At 43.3% G+C, this 18,179-nt stretch overlaps 1 protein-coding gene across 7 annotated transcripts in view; it reads right to left on the bottom strand.

Annotated features, from left to right (window-relative positions):
• MTHFD1L (methylenetetrahydrofolate dehydrogenase (NADP+ dependent) 1 like) overlaps window positions 1-18,179 on the bottom strand; it is a 241,744-nt gene that overhangs the window by 61,307 nt on the left and 162,258 nt on the right. For all 7 annotated transcript variants that reach the window (XR_010112318.1, XR_010112319.1, XM_034963089.3 and 4 more), the window contains exons 25-26: window positions 8,993-9,100; window positions 6,480-6,632 (exon numbers count right to left, since the gene is read on the bottom strand). Coding sequence is in view for 5 of the 7 variants with exons in the window: in XM_034963089.3 (XP_034818980.1) it covers window positions 6,480-6,632; window positions 8,993-9,100 (261 nt within the window). In the remaining 2 variants the exon portion in view is untranslated. The remainder of the gene's footprint in view (window positions 1-6,479; window positions 6,633-8,992; window positions 9,101-18,179) is intronic.

Here is an 18,179-nt window from a genome sequence, read left to right as displayed (position 1 = left end):
TCCAACTTGGTCGGACACCTCCCCAGGCCAACTGTTATGAAAATGCATTGTTGTTTTAAAAAACACTGTGAGAGATGGCCGGGCGCAGTGGCTTACTTGAGGTCAGGAGTTTGAGACCAGCCTGGCCAACATGGTGAGACCCCAGTCTCTTTGAAAAATACAAAAAATGAGCCAGATGTGGTGGCATATACCTGTAGTCCCAGCTACTTGGGAGGCTGAGGCAGGAGTATCACTTGAACCTGGAAGGCGGAGGTTGCAGTGAGCCGAGATCATGCTACTGCACTCCAGCCTGGGTGACAGAGCAATACTCTGTCTCAAAAAAAAAAAAAAAAAAAAAAAAGAGAAAACACTGTGAGAAGAAAGAAGTCAATTATCCCCTCTCCAACTCCCAACACAGTAAGCAAGAAGGGCCCAGGAACAAATTAACAGGGAAAAACAATCTTGCATTTGCTTAGTGGAATGTGGGGTTTGCACACATTAGTCAGAGCTAGACAAATCATACTGAATACACTTCTTATGGAAACGTTCTAGCTCTTATGGCCTTTCTTCGCTGTCCCAACTTTTGAGGTGCGAAAACACAGCAACACAGCCAGGACCGGCCAGGTGATGGCATGGAGCCCGCTCCCACAGGCTGCGTGTGTGTTCTCACTCTCTTGCAACTGGCCTGAGTTAAGCATTCTCCCCAAGCACTTGCAGTTTATCATCACCCTATTTACTGTATTTTCATGTTATAAAAGTGATATACGCCCAATGTAGTAATTTGATCTATATGGAAAAAGAGAAGAAAAAAAAGCTACTCATAATAACACTGTCTAATTTAAGGTTTTGGTGTTGTCTTTCTAGTCTTTTTCTATATGGAATGTAATTTACTTCTCAATAATATTGTTTCATATACTTTGCTTACATATTAGTATTTTTGTCATGAAATTTATGCCAACTGATTAAACAGCCCTTGTAAATTATAGAAACTTAAAGACAATATCAAAACCATGTGACCACAAGACAAAGACCACCTACTACTAAATTATTTTTGGCATGAGATTATTTTTTGAGAAGTTTTATAAACTATTAGGTTTATTGAACTCTATAAACCATAATCCTTGAAAGAATTTTGGAAGCATACCATAACAGGGTAATTTGTAGTAGAATATAGGGTTGGAAAACCTTAAAAAACAACTTGCTTGTTTCTTCCCATATCAAAGATTTGTATTAGAAAAACTATCTCTTACAAAAAGATGTACTAAGTGGTATTATGTCATTCAAGAATCTTGCATTATTTCCTAGCTTTCAATAATATGTATCATGTCATAAAAAAGAGGGAAGAATACATAAAATACATATGAAGCTTACTAGGAATGAAGAAAGTTATTTTAAGAAGGAAAAATTGGCTACCATCAAGGAATATGGAAAACACTAGCAATGCATGTAAGAATGACCTCAAAGGTCTTAGATGACCACGAGCTGGGAATGCTTGTGCTGGGGGCTTCAGTTACAACAGCATGGGGCAGTGAAATAGACTAGTGAAGCTGTTACACCAGTTAATAGTATTTATTATTATTTGTGGTCACCAATGCCAATTAAAGCAATAATTAAATAGAACATGACGAAATAATTCAATGGTAGGAAAAAAAACCCTGGCCTATAAGTGAACATGGAAAGTAAAAGTAAATATTTAGAAGCGAAATCTGGAGCGGAAAAAAGCTCCAGCATCTCACCATGGGGTCTTCCAAAGCCAGCAATGCTGGAGATGTTTATTGTTTAAGGATGGACTTGCTTGGGTTGGGATTCTCCAACTAGAGCCAGAGGGGAGCTTCTCTGCCTCCCTTGAGGACACAACAAGAGGGGCTTTCTGCCTTTGTTATAAAGCCCGCCACATTCTGTGCCTGTATGGTTTTATTTACTGGAGTCTATCATAAGGCCTGTGAGGGAAGGACTGAATCTTTCTCATAGCTGTGGGGCTGATGGCCCTGCGTGCTGTAGGCATTTAATAATTCACTGAGTACATGAATGAACCCTGCAGGAGAATGGGAGGCTTTCTGATCCTGAGGTCTCAGTTTGGACTATCTTTCTGGAGTGGATAGATGAATATGTATTTCAGCAGCACCCTAATAAGTGCACATTGGGTGACTAAGCACAAGAGTGATTCATTTTGCTAGAATTTTCCCACCTGCAGGAGCCAGTCCCCCTGGTGTCCCCATTCCCCGTCCCCTCAGTCATCTCAGCAGGAAATTACTATCCTGTCTCCCACACGGGTGATGAATGTTCAAGGCATTTCAGCAGACTGTGGCAAGGCCCAGAATGGGGTCAAGTAAAAATAAATACCAGTCCTTATTAGGAGATCCTGGCCCCTCTGGTGCGTGTGTCCCACTACACATGCAGCTTCCTGCTCTGTCATAGAAAGCAGCCCTCTAGGGCCACCGCCTCCAGTGAGAGTTTCCTGACCTCCAGGAACTTCTGTAGTCAGGCACCACTCCCTTCCTCATGCCCCACACCCGATTGTTCCAGGAGATTTCATCACTGTGCACTGACACTCACTGCGACCCCGTGTGTGGCCACAGGAGGAACTCGGCTGAGGGCTGAGAAGACCAGATAATGACACAGAGGGCTCACTTCAGGAAACCAGGGAGCTGCAGCAGCTATCCAGGGCCATTCCACGCATTCATTTTCTAACAAGTCGTAAGTGAAAGAGTGACGTCAGGAGCGGACAGCCTGGTGTCCAGGCATGAGCCATGGCAACAGATTCTGATTTTCCAGAACGGCTTTGGTCTTTACCTAGTGTTGGATATGGTGGCCTTAGCTGGAGTGGGAGGAGATTCACATTGTATATTTGTTTAGTGACTCCAAAGATTTTAAATTATATTGTGTTTTTTATTATTTTATTTCATTTTTTTAGAGACAGAGATCTCACTCTATCTCCCAGGCTGGAGTGCAATGATATGATCATAGCTCACTGTAGCCTCAAACTCCTGGGCTCAAGTAATCCTCCCATTTCAGCCTCCTGAGTAGCTGGGACTCCAGGTACATGCCATGGCTCCTGGCTAATTTTTGTTTAAGTAGAGACAAAGTCTGGCTATGTTGCCCAGGCTGGTCTCAAACTCCTGGCCTGAAGCAATCCTTCTACCTTGGCTTCCAAAAGTGCTTGGATTGTAAGTGTGAGCCACTGTGCGGGCCCCTGGTTTTTATTTAGTGGCTATTAAATGCTCAGTAGTGAATTAAGGTTTCAGTTAAATGCACAATTTTTACACCAAACTATTTTCTTTGCTAATTCACTTCTATCTGCGTCTACCAGCTGTAAACTACCTGAAGCAGAGAAAGCTTCTTTAGGTTGGGGCTCCCTGTAGCCCCGAGCTGAGTGCCTTATGCAGCATTGGCCGAGTGAATGAATTTGTTGGGTGAACTACTGCGGGGTTTAGAGTCCGCAGAGGGTAGGACAGGACAGATCGTGACTGAGGCTAACCTCCTCAGCTACTCTACCATTTCATGCTCTGTTTGGGCACCTCCGTAACCCCTCACCTCGCCTGATGGTCCAGTCTCTCTGGGCCTGCACTGTCCAGCCGCCCTCTTATCCCTAAGCCAAGGCCTTCACCAACTAAAGCTCAGGAGTAAAGTGGCCATCACTGAGGCCATTCTATGTATGCATGTATGTATGCATGTATGTATGTATGTATGTATTTAGAGATGAAGTCTTGCTCTGTCACCCAGGCTGAAGTGCAATGGCGCAATCTTGGCTTACTGCAACCTCTGCCTCCCGGGTTCAAGCGATTCTCCTGCCTCAGCCACCTGAGCAGCTGGGATTATAGGTGCCCACCACCCCGCCCGGCAAATTTTGGTATTTTTAGTAGTGATGGGGTTTCACCATTTTGGCCAGGCAGGTCTCGAACTCCTGACCTTGTGATCTGCCCGCCTCGGCCTCTCAAAGTGCTGGGATTACAGGCGTGAGCCACCGTGCCCGGCCGACTGAGGCCATTCTAACGAATATAAAGCAAGCTCTTCAGCACCCATTTTTGTTAACTGAGGTATAATTAAATTATACACAGGCCCGGCACAGTGGCATGAGCCTGTAGTCACAGCTACTTGGGAAGCTGAGGTGGGAGGATTGCTTGAGCCCAGGAGTTTGAGTCCAGCCTGGGCAACACACGTGAATAGGTCTATGAGTCTGGAGGAATGTATATAGCCATGGAATCACTACCACGTCAAAACATAGGGTATTTGCATTATCCCAAAAAGTTCCCTCCTGCCCCTCTGCAGTCAAACGCTTCCCCTCCCCCAACTCCTGGCAACCACTGATCTGAACTGTAGACCTGAAAATGTCATTCAGAACCCATTTCATCCGGACCCTTCTCCCTGTGTCAACACTGCTACGAGTGGTGTCTGTGGGATTTTTCTGGACGTTCTCTGCCATGCCGCTGCTCCTTCCTTCCTGCCTCCTGGAAGGCACCCCTGCTAGGAGTCGGCTGCATTAACGTGGGTGTTTCAGGGGTGTCTTCCTTCACTGTCTTCTCACTGATTTCCAGCTATCCCTGTGTCTCTTGTTTAACGACTGCCTTCACCCATATCCTTAAACCCACCAGGGCGACCTTCTGCCTCTTTCTTTGAAGCACTGTGTCTGTATTTCCAGTGGAGACACAGACTGCTCCTTAGATCCTATTAACCCTCTGAGCTCTCTCTGTTCAAGCCAGGCTCATTTCTGGCTCTGCCAATCTGCCTTCTCCCGTGTCCTTTCCATGACCGATGGCATCACTAGCCAGAGTCACCAAGCTAGAACGGTCCCTTCCCCCGGCCCCCACGGTAGGAGGATACTTTTAGAGTACATCTGCAATTCACCCCCACTCTCTGTATCTACTTCTGCGGCCAAAGTGCAGACCTTGATTGCCTCTGGCCCCAGCTGAATTAACCCACCTCTCTGGGCCTGGTTCTGTTTTCACTAAACATTCTCCATATTGCTGCCAGAGCTATTTTTCTAAAATACACATCAGACCACATTCTTCTCCTCCTTATTTAAAATCAAAAAATCAAAAAAACAAAAAACCAAGAAACAAACAAACAAAAAACCCACCCTACCGTGGCTCCCCAGCGTGTAGAGATCAGATTCAAGTTCCATGAGATGGTCTTCAAGATCCTTGGCCATGTGACCCTGTCCTGCTATCCCAATCCCATTCCCATTCCCATCCCCAGCCACCCCTCCTCATCCAACTCCAGCCACATCGGATCACCCCAGGAGAGGATGTCACGTATTAGTACTTTGGTGCCTTTGAGTCAAAACTCACTGTTTTGCCAGTTCAGAGGCTGAGCTCTTTTTGAAGAATCCCCTCTTCTTCCACATCCTGGGTAAGTTCTACCCCAGGCATAATGAGCTGTTATCCCCCTGGGCTCTGAGGGCATTCAGAATACCGACACAGTGCTCTCCAGATACCTCTGTGCTATTCAAACCCATGCGTCTCACACCTGCTCATCCTAAAATCTCTGTGCCTCACATGCAGGAAGAATTCAAAAAATGCTGATTGAAAAAACATTGTGTCCAATATTAGATGAAGTATGTAAATATCAAGGCAAGAATCTGCACTTTTTATCTATCTATTGCTTGTTTGCACAATAAAGCAACATGGTTTATTATAAAAAATTATGATAATGTATGCTGTTTAAGCTCAAATCACTTTGCACTAATGATGATGATAATGATGGGTTAGAATATTTTTTTCTTTGCTTGCCATGGGATCTGCTAGGTTGTAAGAATTCTTTTTTGTTCTAAACCAAATTTAGGAGCACTCCCAAAGACAAGAAGTCAAATTTAGGCTACTGACGGTACCAACGGAAGGCTATCACTGTGTAGCTGTACCAAATGAAGCCCATCTTCATGGATTTTAAGCACTTTGATAAGCTTTTATTTATCTGCTCATCTCCTTTACCCCCACAGATAACATAAAATAGCAGAATAATCATCCAATAGCAACATGATCCCATCACAACAACATCAAAAATGAGAACTCCTATGATTCAGTAATTTCCTAAGCCAGAGCTTCCCACCTGACGTGCTGGGGAAGTGAGAGAGGGTGAGGACTGCTTTCCCCAGCCCTTGGGGTGACTGGGCAGATCCTGTCTGGTGTGAGCAGTCAACCCCACTGTGATTACATCATTTTGGGTGCTATGTGTGATAAAGGTTGACAACCACTGTCTTAAGCCATTCTACCATTTAAATAACAGACTGAATTCTCCCAAGTTATGTTCTTACTTGCCTTAGGAAGGAAATTAGTATTATGACTCTAAGGATCCTGAACACATGATCTAAAAAAAGAAAAATCCAAACCACAATGGCAAAAGTAGGTGAGACACAGCGTTTAGAAAAATAGCGAATACTGTACTATTAATTACTCCCAATTTTCCCTAATCCATGATTTTTAAAGAGCAGGTGGAGCATAACGATTTGAGGCACCACGGCAATGCAGAATGGGGAGGGTTTTTGGAAAATGTGACTCACTCACCGTTCCGACCAAAGGGTAAATGAACCCAGCGCCTATGCTGGCCCGAACGTCACTGATAGGTAAGATGAAGTCCCTTGGCACTCCTTTTTTGTCAGGTTGGTGAGACAGAGAAAGGTGGGTCTTTGCCATGCAGATGGGCAAATTTCCAAAACCCTGTGAGAAAGGAAAGAAAATGTGTTCACTGATATAGATGTTAGTCTCCTGTGCTTTTCAATTTGCACTTTATACAGTCTCAGCAGCAATGGTATGCCGGATCAGATCGAGGCACACGCAGGAGCTGCTTGTTACTACTTGTTCACTGAAGAAGCAAGAAGGTGAGGATAAAAACTCATCTCCATGTGATGACTGTTTAGCAGGTCAAGGGTGACTATTGTTTATTTTGGAGGCTCTCTTTAAGAGAAGGCAGTGTTATGTGCATGTTTGGGGAAAGCATGGCTATTTTCAGGCAAAGCAGCAGCTGTAGAAACCACTTTCCAAGACTATTAATATCCGGGACCCAGCAAGGTAGTCTGGAGAAAGGCTCTGCGACGAGGCTCTTACTCATGTTGTTCACTCATTCTGGAGTCAGTCAGGAAGCAAAGGGTTCCTTTGTGTTGGTTTATGAATCATGGCTATTTGATCTGCGATTACATTATAAGAACCAAGATGAGGTCACTATTTAAGCTTCTTGTTTTTAAGGACCAAAGTCTATGTCTGACCCAGAGTTCCAAAGGTGAAAGAGCAGGAAGTCACATGTGGTGTCTCACAAAAAGCACAGTGTCCTCAAAGCCTGGTTCTGATTAAATGGCACACAGTGTTCCTTTAGAGGCTTTGCTAATTCATTGCAACCACATACTTGACACTAACTTTAAAAAAAAAATAAAAATAGAGATGGAGGTTTTGCTGTGTTGCCCAGAGTGGTCTCAAACTCCTGGCTTCAACTGATCCTCTGCCTTGACCCCACAAAGTGCTGGGATTACAGGTGTGAGCAACGTGCCCGGTTGACATCACTTTCAAGGAATATTTCCTTGATAGAGATAAAGGGAATGAAATCTTTAGTTAAATTTTCATAAGACTTAGCCTAAAACTATTTGGAAGATCTTAGAGTCTTATCAACTCAGGGAGGACTTGGACTTGGGGCCATTTTCTTTTTGAAATCTCCACTCTTCTATACTGATAAGAATTTTGCTGAGTGACAATCACAACTGTCTTTCAGAAATGGTGCCAGAATTTTGAATTTCAGACATGGTTAAATATTGAAGTAATTTCTATGAACTAATACGGCTTTGCTAATGTAAAAATTTTGTCAGTAGGCATATTAAAAAGAAAAAAACCAACCAATATGCCATATACTCTCACCAGATTACTTCATAAAAGAAATAACATTTTAACACTGAAAGGAGAAAAGACTTAATATTAGAATAAATGATAGTCTTAAATATCATTATTAAAAACTCATGGGAAAAAAAACCAAACCAACCTTATGAGAATGACCTTATTTTACCTGGTTCATTGCACATGAATGAAAATTTCACCACAATGCCTGTGCACAGAGCAGTGCTTGGGAATCCTTTTTGTAAAGGATAAGCCAAGAACATACAGGGAAAATTCTAAGAATTTAGAACTTTCTTAGTTGCTGACTATTTTACCAAACCTAGGAGAACAAATACCCTGGCTGGCAATGGTAGCATTTAACAAAATTTCAAATGGGTTTACAAAAAAGAATAAGGAGTTGGAGATTTTTTTTAAAGAAAAGGTCAACGCTACCCATCATGAAGTTCTTTAGCCAGCAGGCCCTTAAAGCGTTCTGACTGCTATCTATCTGACTACACCAAAGTAGGAGGGACACTCGAGGCATACGGTCCTTTTGGTGAAGGTGGCTGAGCCTCCTGTAGTGGAGTTGATTGATCATGACTGTCACTGGACTAGATGGTGATGCATGCTGTCAGATCACAGCCACCTTCCCAGCTGTTTGCCTACTTGCCTTTGTCAGTGGCTAGAGGTAGAAGATGATGGAGCCTTCAACCTCAGCGGACAAGCTCAGTAAAAAGCCAGTGAACCGCTTGCATAAGGAGAACAGCAAACATTCCCATCTTTATAGGCGGCGCTCCTAACTGCCTACCCCGGCACCACGCTAGCATTTTTAAGGTAGTAAGAGGCCTGTAAGGAAGAGGAAGCATTGCAATTCATCTAAATCTGACTCCGCAGCTCTACTCCAAAGGATAGTTTCAACATTCTGGGCTGAGTGGGAGGGATGAAAGATCACACATCACCTAAAAACAGGGATACCACCCATATCAGACACATTCATAGTCACAGAAGTAAATGATGCATGGATCAGAGGATACATGCCTCACCATAAAGTTCTAAATATAGTCTACACTCTACCCGAGGATATTACTTTCATCTTGTTAACCATACAATAGATTAAGCAAAGGTTAGCTGGTGAGACATGTACAAATCCTCAAGTCAAGCTGAGTATTCTGAGAGCCTAAGGTGAATTTTTTCTTTTCCCCTAAAAGTAGAACTTTTACCTGTTGAGTGTAACGATCTATTTTGGCTTGTGCCTCAGGAGAGAGTTCGATATCTTTGGCTCCATAGACAGCCTGAGCAATGGTCCTTATCTTGTCCACAATTGGAACCTGGAGAAACACAAATTATAACAAAATTGTATAAGTTTAATCTGGTTAAAGATTTTTTAAAAACTTTAATGAGATTTTCTGTAATTGCTTAAAATTCCCTTATCAGAGTACCCCCTCAGCAACTGCAGGATTCCTAGCAAACCCTCTTTTTTCCTTTTAGCACCCTAAAGCACTGAAATTTTCAGTGTCAGAAATAGATCAGATGTCAACTAGCAAACAAGCCTTAGGTGTTCAGGCAATTTAGAGGCTTCTTATCTAGTTGTAACCATTTTAATCCATTGCAGCATTTAAAAAAATGTAGTTTACTATAATTTCTTTTTTTTTTTTTTTTTTAAGACAGTATCACTCTGTCACGCAGTGGCACAATCTCAGCCCACTGCAGCCTCAACCTCCCAGGCTCAAGTGATCCTCCCATCTCAGCCTCCTGAGTAGCTGGGACTACAGGGGTGCACCATGACTCCAAGCTAATTTTTTTTTTTTGCATTTTTTGTAGAGACTGGGTTTCACCACGTTGCCCAGGCTGGTCTTGAACTCCTGGGCTCAAGCAAACTGTCCACCTCGGCCTCCCAAAGTACTGGGATTACAGGCATGAGCCATCACGCCTGGCCTGTTTACTATAATTTTCAAATAATCATATATGTCAGGACAGGATTCTCCCAACGAAATTGTGAGTGCTGGTTTTTAAGTGGGTCTGAATACGGGTTCACAGTATTAAAAACAAGTATTTTTTCATGAGCAGTAATGGATTGAGATTTTAACATAAATGCTGATGTGATCAAACACTATATTGGAAAATCAGAGGTTGAACCTACTATCACTTAAGCAAATTATGAGAAGTCATGTGGCATGGAAGAAATGTGAGAAGACTAGATACAGGCAAATAAGTGTGTTGGAGGAGAAGATTTCCATAATGTTAGATTGAAAACCAGGACACAGACTATTGATAGCATACGGCAAGGGATCTTCAGAAACAAGAATGATTCATTAGGAAAATAATATTCCACAGATAAAGTAATTCTAAATTTAAGAAACACATTTGGCAAAATTATCTACAATCCTCCTGTGGGTAAAGATGCGTATGTGGCCAGGTGCAGTGGCTCACACCTGTAATCCCAGCACTTTGGGAGGCTGAGGTGGGTGGATCACTTGAGGTCAGGTGTTCAAGATCAGCGTGGCCAACATGGTGAAACTCCGTCTCTGCTAAAAGTACAAAAATCAGCTGGGTGTGGCAGTGCACTTCTGTAATCCCAGCTACACAAGAGGCTGAGGCAGGAGAATCGCTTGATCCTGGGAGGCAGAGGTTGCAGTGAGCCAAGATCGCGCCACTGCACCTCAAGGCTGGGTGACAGAGCAAGACTCTGTCTCAAAAAAAAAAAAAAAAAAGAAAGAAAGCAAGCATATGCATGATGCAATTAGTGGATTTACTGTTTGGTGAACAACTGCTGAACCAAATGCTGATGGAACAGATGTCAACCAAGGGGCACAAGTCTCCTGTGATGTGCCTCAAGGACTTTGCTTGGCAACAGCTAGTGTCACATTTGTATGAAATACTATTGATACAAGAGTTACCCAAGAGAAAATAAATAAAAGCTAGCACTCTTCCCCTCCCAACCCCGATAGAACCCAAAACTGCTTTAAAACATGTTTTTCATTACTACAGTTTTTATTACTGTAGAGGTGTTCTGTGGTCTGGAACATAAATATTGAATATTCTAACAAATAAAAAGAAATGAAGGTGCAAGCCTTATAACCTTTCACTGAGGGACATAAAAAGAGTCTGAGTCAATGGAGGAAAATAGTTTGCTCATGGATGAGGAGACTTAACACTGTACAGACGTCACTTCTCTGAAACTTACTCAGTTCAATGCAAGTCCAATAAAAATCCCAAGCTCATTTTTGGTTACTTGGCCAATTAGTTCTGAAACTTACAATAAAGGGTTGATGTGGTTTGGATGGTGGTCCCCTCCAAAACTCATGGTGAAATGTAATCCTCAATGTTGGAGGTGGGGCCCGGTGGGAGGTGTTTGGATCACGGGGGCGGATCCCTCATGAATGGCTTGGTGCTGTCCTCATGATAATGAGTGAGTTCTCACTCTGAGTTCTCAGGAGGTCTGCTTGTTGGCACCTCCCACCCCATCTCTTGCTCCCGCTCTTGCCATGTGATGCACTGGCTCCCCCTTCACCTTCTGCCCTGAGTGGAAGCTTCCTGAGGCCCTCACCAGAAGCCCAGCAGATGTTGGTGCCATGCTTGCACAGCCTTCAGAACCATGAGCCAAAATAAACTACTTTTCTTTATCCATTAACCAGTCTCAGGGATGCCTTTATAGCAACTCGAGAGTGAACTAACAGGGTAATGGCATAAATAGTCAGATAACTTTAAAAATAAAACAAAACCAAAAGAACAAAGAAAGAGGACTTTTCTACTAGCTATCAATCATACCACAAAACTATGCTAATAAATTCCATGGGTACTGGCACAAGTATAGACAAATTAATCAATGGAAAAGAAGAAAGAACCCACAAAGACACTCAGCATGTGCAGGATAGTATATAACAGAGGTGACACAAATCAACAGAGAAAGGCTGACTACCATCTGACTTTTGGCTGGAGAGAAATAAAATTAGATTCCTACCACATACCAGGCCTCCAAATAAACCCAATATGGAACAAAGGCATAAACTTGAAAATTATAACTCTACATATTGGAAGAAAACAGTGAGAACTCTATTATTCTGAAGTAGAGAAGGATTTCTTAAATGAGGTAACAATAGAATAACCCATAAAGGAAATGATATATAGATTTCACTATAGCAAAATTTAAAACTTGTTTTAAGAAGACATTATAAATAATGTCAAAAAATAAGAGAGAGACTGGAAGAAGATATATGCAAATATTTATAAAGTCAAAAGATTAGTAATCTTCAAGGACCAATCTTTGTTAAAACTCTCTGAGCTTTCTAAGATCTATCCCAAAAGCCACCTCCTCCACGAAGCCTTCATGGATGACCCTTAGGCACATGTGAGCATCCTCTTCTTTGACATCTAGATGCCCTTGGGGCGCTCCTACCTGCAGCTTCAGAGGACAGGGATTCACTGGGGCCTGACTGTGAGTGGCTGCAGCAAAAACTCATGCAATCTTGGGGTGTGTGAATGGAGCCCGAGTGTGTGAACAGTCACACAGACTTGGCAGCACCACACTGACACTGAAATCTCTTGGAGGGCCATGCCATACAAAAAATCGAAAGGAGGGCAGAATGTGAACCAAGGGACAAACGTTAGAAGGAAGTCGTTTTGAGTGCAGTGTTTAAGGAAGAACTATAATAACCAGAGCTCTCTCACTTAGCAGTGACCTGTCCTTGCCTGGAGGGTTCTGTATAAGCTGAATATGGTGCCAGGAATGTTGTACAAAGAGTTACTGCCTGAGTACAAAGTTGAGGCTGGGTTAGAGAAAGAAATTTAAGGGTAACTTTTTTTAAAATTTATTTTTGGTAGAGATGAGGTCTCACCATGTTGCCCAGGCTGGTCTCAAACTCCCGGCCTCAAGTGATTTTCCTGCATTGGCCTCCCAGGTTGCTGGGATTACAGGCGTGCCCTGCATGGGCAACTTCTAATGTAAAAGATTCAATGTTCATATTAGCTGAAGAATAAAGAATGGCTGATAAACTCTTTGAGGCTCGGGACCATCTCTTATTTACCTAGAGGCAAGATAGGATACAGCCCCTGGAATATATACAAGGCCCTCCATATACAGTTGAACCAATGAATATTTCTATATTTCCTATTGACTAAGCTTGGGTTCCCTGTGGTTCAATAGCCACACAAGATGATAAGAAAATTCAGGTGTTGATGTGCTGCAGGTAACAGCGCAGAAGACTTTTTCCATGAATCTTAGATCATGAGCAGCCTATGTTGCTGGGCACTCAAGTGCTTGCTCCCAACACTGCACTGAAACTAATGCGAGCTCCTCTGCTGATCAACCAATGCCTGGCAAGGAGCAACCTTTTTTAAGAAATAAAAGTTGGTAGGATGCTGGAAGATACTTCTTGCAGGAAAGAAGCCGCAGGGCAAGTCCAAGGACCTTGCTTTGTTAGAAGTCAGCTCTCAGAAGGGTGTGTTCCCCGGGCAGTAGAACAGTGGTTTTGGGAAGCAGGCAATGTTCCTGTTGCATCCAGTCTCTGGCCTGCACCTACCCCAGTGTGGCCACTCCAACCCTCCATGGGCTCTGCACAAAGGAGCTTGGTGGCTGTGTGAGGTAGAAGGGCTCAGAGAGAACGCAGCCCCTCCTTATGTGTGGTTAAATCATGTAACCTCCCTGAATTTATTTCCTCATTTCTAAGATGAGGATGTGAATACTTCACTATACATCACTGTACTGCACACGTTGAGTCAGTGTAAAACGCAAGCACGTTGTAAATGTCATGCTATACAAACCTTAAGTAATATTATTATGGAGTGAGAACTGTAGGGAGGACTGAAAGAATTACATTTTGCTTGGAAGTACAGCAAAACAAGATACTGTTACTCATAACACATTTAATCAACAGAATGCATTCTTTTTTTTTTTTTTTTTTTTTTTGAGACGGAGTCTCGCTCTGTCGCCCAGGCTGGAGTGCAGTGGCGCGATCTCGGCTCACTGCAAGCTCCGCCTCCCGGGTTCACGCCATTCTCCTGCCTCAGCCTCCCGAGTAGCTGGGACTACAGGCGCCCGCTACCACGCCCGGCTAATTTTTTGTATTTTTAGTAGAGACGGGGTTTCACCGTGTTAGCCAGGATGGTCTCCATCTCCTGACCTCGTGATCCGCCCGCCTCGGCCTCCCAAAGTGCTGGGATTACAGGCGTGAGCCACCGCACCCGGCCCAGAATGCATTCTTTACTGAACTCAAGATCATAATTCAAAAATAAAGGTGTGATTTTTCTGTTAATAATTTTAAAAACTCACATGGGAGCAAAGTAATAGCAATCGAATGACTAGTGAATAAATTGATGCGAGTGGATGGCTGAGTTGTTATTTTTAAAAAAATTTTTTTTATACAGAGACTCACTCTGTCACCCAGGGTGGAGTGGAATGGCGAGATCTTGGCTGACTGCAACCTCCGCCTCCTGGGTTCAAGCGATTCTCCTGCCTCAGCCTCCCAAGTAGCTGGGATTACAGGCATGTGCCACCACGCCCGGCTAATTTTGTATTTTTAGTAGAGACAGGGTTTCACCATGTTGGTCAGGCTGGTCTCAAACTCCTGACCTCAGGTGATCCGCTTGCCTCGGCCTCCCAAAGTGCTGGGATTACAGGCGTGAGCCACTGTGCCCGGCCTGATTTGTTATTTTTAAACATGAAAATGTTTTGTAAGAAATCTATCTATCTATCTATATAATACGTATATATATATTATTTATTTATTTATTTGAGACAGAGTCTCACTCTGTTACCCAGGCTGGTAGTGTAGTGGCGCGATCTCGGCTCACGGTAACCTCTGCCTTCCGGGTCAAGCAATTCTTTCTGCCTCAGCCTCCCGAACAGCTGGGATTACAGGCTCCCACCACCACGCCTGGCTAATTTTTGTATTTTTAGTAGAGATGGGGTTTCACTATATTGGCCAGGCTGGTCTTGAACTCCTGACCTCAGGTGATCTGCCTGCCTCGGCCTCCCAAAGTGCTGGGATTTCAGGTGTGAGCCACTGTGTCTGGCCTAAAATATATATTTTTAAGAACTTTAATTTTGGTAACATACACATAACATGTAATTTACCATCTTCTTTTCTTGTGACCCAGGGTCTCATTCTGGAGTTCGGTGATGTGATCACGGCTCGCTGCAGCCTCAACCTCCTGGGCTCAAGTGATCCTCTTACCTCAGCACACTGTGTAGCTACGACTACAGGTGTAAGCCACCAGCTAATTTCTAAAATTGTTGCAGACATGGGGGTCTTGCTATGTTGTCCAGGCTGGTCTTGAACTCCTGGGCTCAAGTGTATGCCTGCCTCAGACTTCCAAAGTGCTGGGATTACAGCCGCAAGCTACCATGCCTGGCCTAACTTACCATTTTAACCATTTCTAAGTGTACAGTTCAGTAGCGTTAAGTCCATTTATGGTGTCGGGCAACCAACCTCCAGAACTCTCTGTATTTAGCAAAACTGAAACTCTACCCATTAAGCAGCAACTTTCCATGCCCCTCCCCTTGGCCCCTGACAACCACCATTCGACTTCCTGTCTATGAATCTGACGGCTCTACAGGCCCCTACAAGCGGAATCAAGCAGTATCTGTCCTTCCGTGTCTGGTGTATTTCATTTAGCATAATGTTCTCAAGGTTCATCCGTGTGATAGGAGGTGTCCTTCCCAAGGCTGAATAATGTTCCATAGTATGTGTGTGCCATATTTAGCTGATCCCCGCTGACAGACAAGGGGGTTCCCACCTTTCAGCTACTGGGAACAATGCTGCTATCAACAGGGCTGCACGAGTACCTGCTTGAGTCCCTGCTTTCAATGCTTTTGGGCATAAGGCAACATACATTTTTTTAACAACTAAACTTTCTTCCTTTCCAATGTTTATTGGAAAGTGTTTTGGGAATTCCAAGGAGGTGCCAGGCTGACTGTGTGAGATGAGTAGTTGTGGTTTACTTCCTGTAGGACAAGCGCGACCACCCACACATGACGGTACTGTGAGGGGCCAGTAGTACGAATGCATCCCAACTGGGCGGCCCTGCTTCCCTGCCTCAACCCAGGGCTGTGTGCTTCCCAGCAGGCACTGCCATCTATCCAGCTCCACAGTTTCCCAGCACTCAGCACTTCTGATGCTTGGCCTCAACCTCGCCACCACTGGAGAAGATGAAGGTGCATTCTGGTGGCTTCCACAGGTATGACACTGTTTCCTGGGACCTGAAGAGAATGCACTGTCTACAACCTGAGCTACAACCCTGCAGCCACATGCTGAATAAAGTGCTTCAACTCACAGCTCGAAAGCCCATGGCCAAAGTGTGCTCTTGGGACTCCTGCTACAATTTTTGTTTTTCACTCACAAGTATAATTAAGGAAATAAAAATCTTTTGGGTTTAGTGTAAATACTAAAATCTGCCCTGATAAGGTCCTTCCCCTTGCATGCAATCTATTTATATTGTGTTAGCAGGCAAGAAACTTCCTATGGTTAATCTGCTTGATTTGGGGGAGAAGTGTAATCTTTAAAGAAAAAAAAAAAAAAAAAAGCCAAGCTCAGTCCAAAGGTCTTGATCTGAACTTGATATTCACTTGTACTTCTCTGTGGTAAATGATAGCTTTTATAAACAAATAAAATGGCCAATTTATGACTGTTTATGCATTAATCATTGCTGGCTTTCTCTTGGTTCTGTAAATATTGACTAATATATTTACTTGCCACATTGTGCCTTGGAGAGTGGCCTGCACAAAGTAGGATCCCAAAGGCATCTGCTAAGTGATCAAATAACCACCTATGGCAAGTCCTTTCAAGACGTCAGGGCATTGTTCATACAGCTTCAGGGACTTTGTGTACCAAGAACTTCTGATGGATTGGGGACAATGAGACACAGTAAACAACGATGACAGAAGAGAGTGTGCAGTCAAGACTCTGTATAAACATTACTATTAAAGTCAAGAGATCACAGGTTGCAGAGGGAGGCATGAAAATCAGCAAAAGCTGGCAAGACATTAAAAAAAAGCTGGAATAGTGCATTAAAGAAAGGACAGGAGGCCTGGTGCGGTGGCTCACACCTGTAATCCCAGCACTTTGGGAGGCCAAGGTGGGCGGATCATGAGGTCAAGAGAGATCGAGACCATCCTGGCCAACATGGTGAAACCCCATCTCTATTTAAATAATACAAAAATTAGCTGGGAGTGGTGGCACATTCCTGTAGTCAAAGCTACTTGGGAGGGTGAGGCAGGAGAATCACTTGAACCCGGGAGGTGGAGACTGCAGTGAGCTGAGATCGTGCCACTGGACTCCAGCCTGGTGACACAGCAAGACTCTGCCTCAAAAAAAAAAAGGATAGAAAGAACAGGAAAAATCTCAATAGGCAAAGAAGGGAAAGAAAGGCAGAAGCCAAGGTGAAATGGTGTCAAACACAGGGCTGAGTGGGACATAGTGAATATTCTGTCTATATAATGCACAGCTGCTTAACATATTAGCTACTTCAAAAGCCTGGTGTCTACACTTGTATCTTTGGTCATTTTTGAACCAACATTATGTTAAATCTTCATATTCACCAAAAATGTAACCCTTCTCATACTCTACACTAATTCCTTTCCAAACTTCTTAAACATGTATTTCAGAAACGGAAATACTCTAGAACAAAGCTGTCCACTGCCACTTTCTATCACAATGGAAGATGTATCGTGTGTTCACTGGCCTCATGTGGCTATTAAAAGCACTGGAAATGGGACTGGAACAATCCAGAAACTGAACTGTCAATCTTAGCCACATGGGATATCAGGCAGTATGGCTCTAGAAAATAACTGTGACCAGTGGTTATATTGGTGGCACAGTCTCTCGCACAGAGCAGGCACAACATAAACACTAGCTGAGTGACTCCACGAAGAAATAGTAGAGGATCTGGTGACCTTCATGCTTTATTAAATTCATTTTGTAGGTGTGGTGGACCAGGGTCCTAGAAGCTGAGTCACTCAAAGTTAAACAGTATAGCTTTCTTGGAAAGGCTCTGGAAATGCTCACTAGAATTCTTCAATTAAATTATTGAAGTCCTGTTTTTTAGTGGAATAAAATTGATCTGTGCATTCTAGAAGAGCTGTTACATTTTAAAATAATTTTTTGGTGACAAAAAATGGACAAAATAAAATGAAATGGAACAAAAGTTTAAAAATGAACTGTTAGAAATAAAGATCCATGAAGGCTTTATAACGTAGTAAGGACGTCTCATCTTACTCAGAGGCCAAATTCTTAAGTCAGCAACTCTGAAAAATCTTTTAGAAGACTTATGAAAAACACTATGTAACACTTCACTCTCAATACCCTAGCATCTCTTAATGAGGCCCCACTGTTGTGAAGTATTGGAACACACTGCCATTTCTTCAGCCCTGCACCAAATGAAGTCATTGGCATACATCAGGGGCCACAGTGA

This window comes from Pan paniscus, chromosome 5 (assembly GCF_029289425.2).
Source record: "Pan paniscus chromosome 5, NHGRI_mPanPan1-v2.0_pri, whole genome shotgun sequence".
Lineage (NCBI taxonomy): Eukaryota > Metazoa > Chordata > Mammalia > Primates > Hominidae > Pan > Pan paniscus.
Note: the sequence above shows the minus strand (reverse complement) of the source record. Positions and strands in the feature narration are given on the sequence as shown.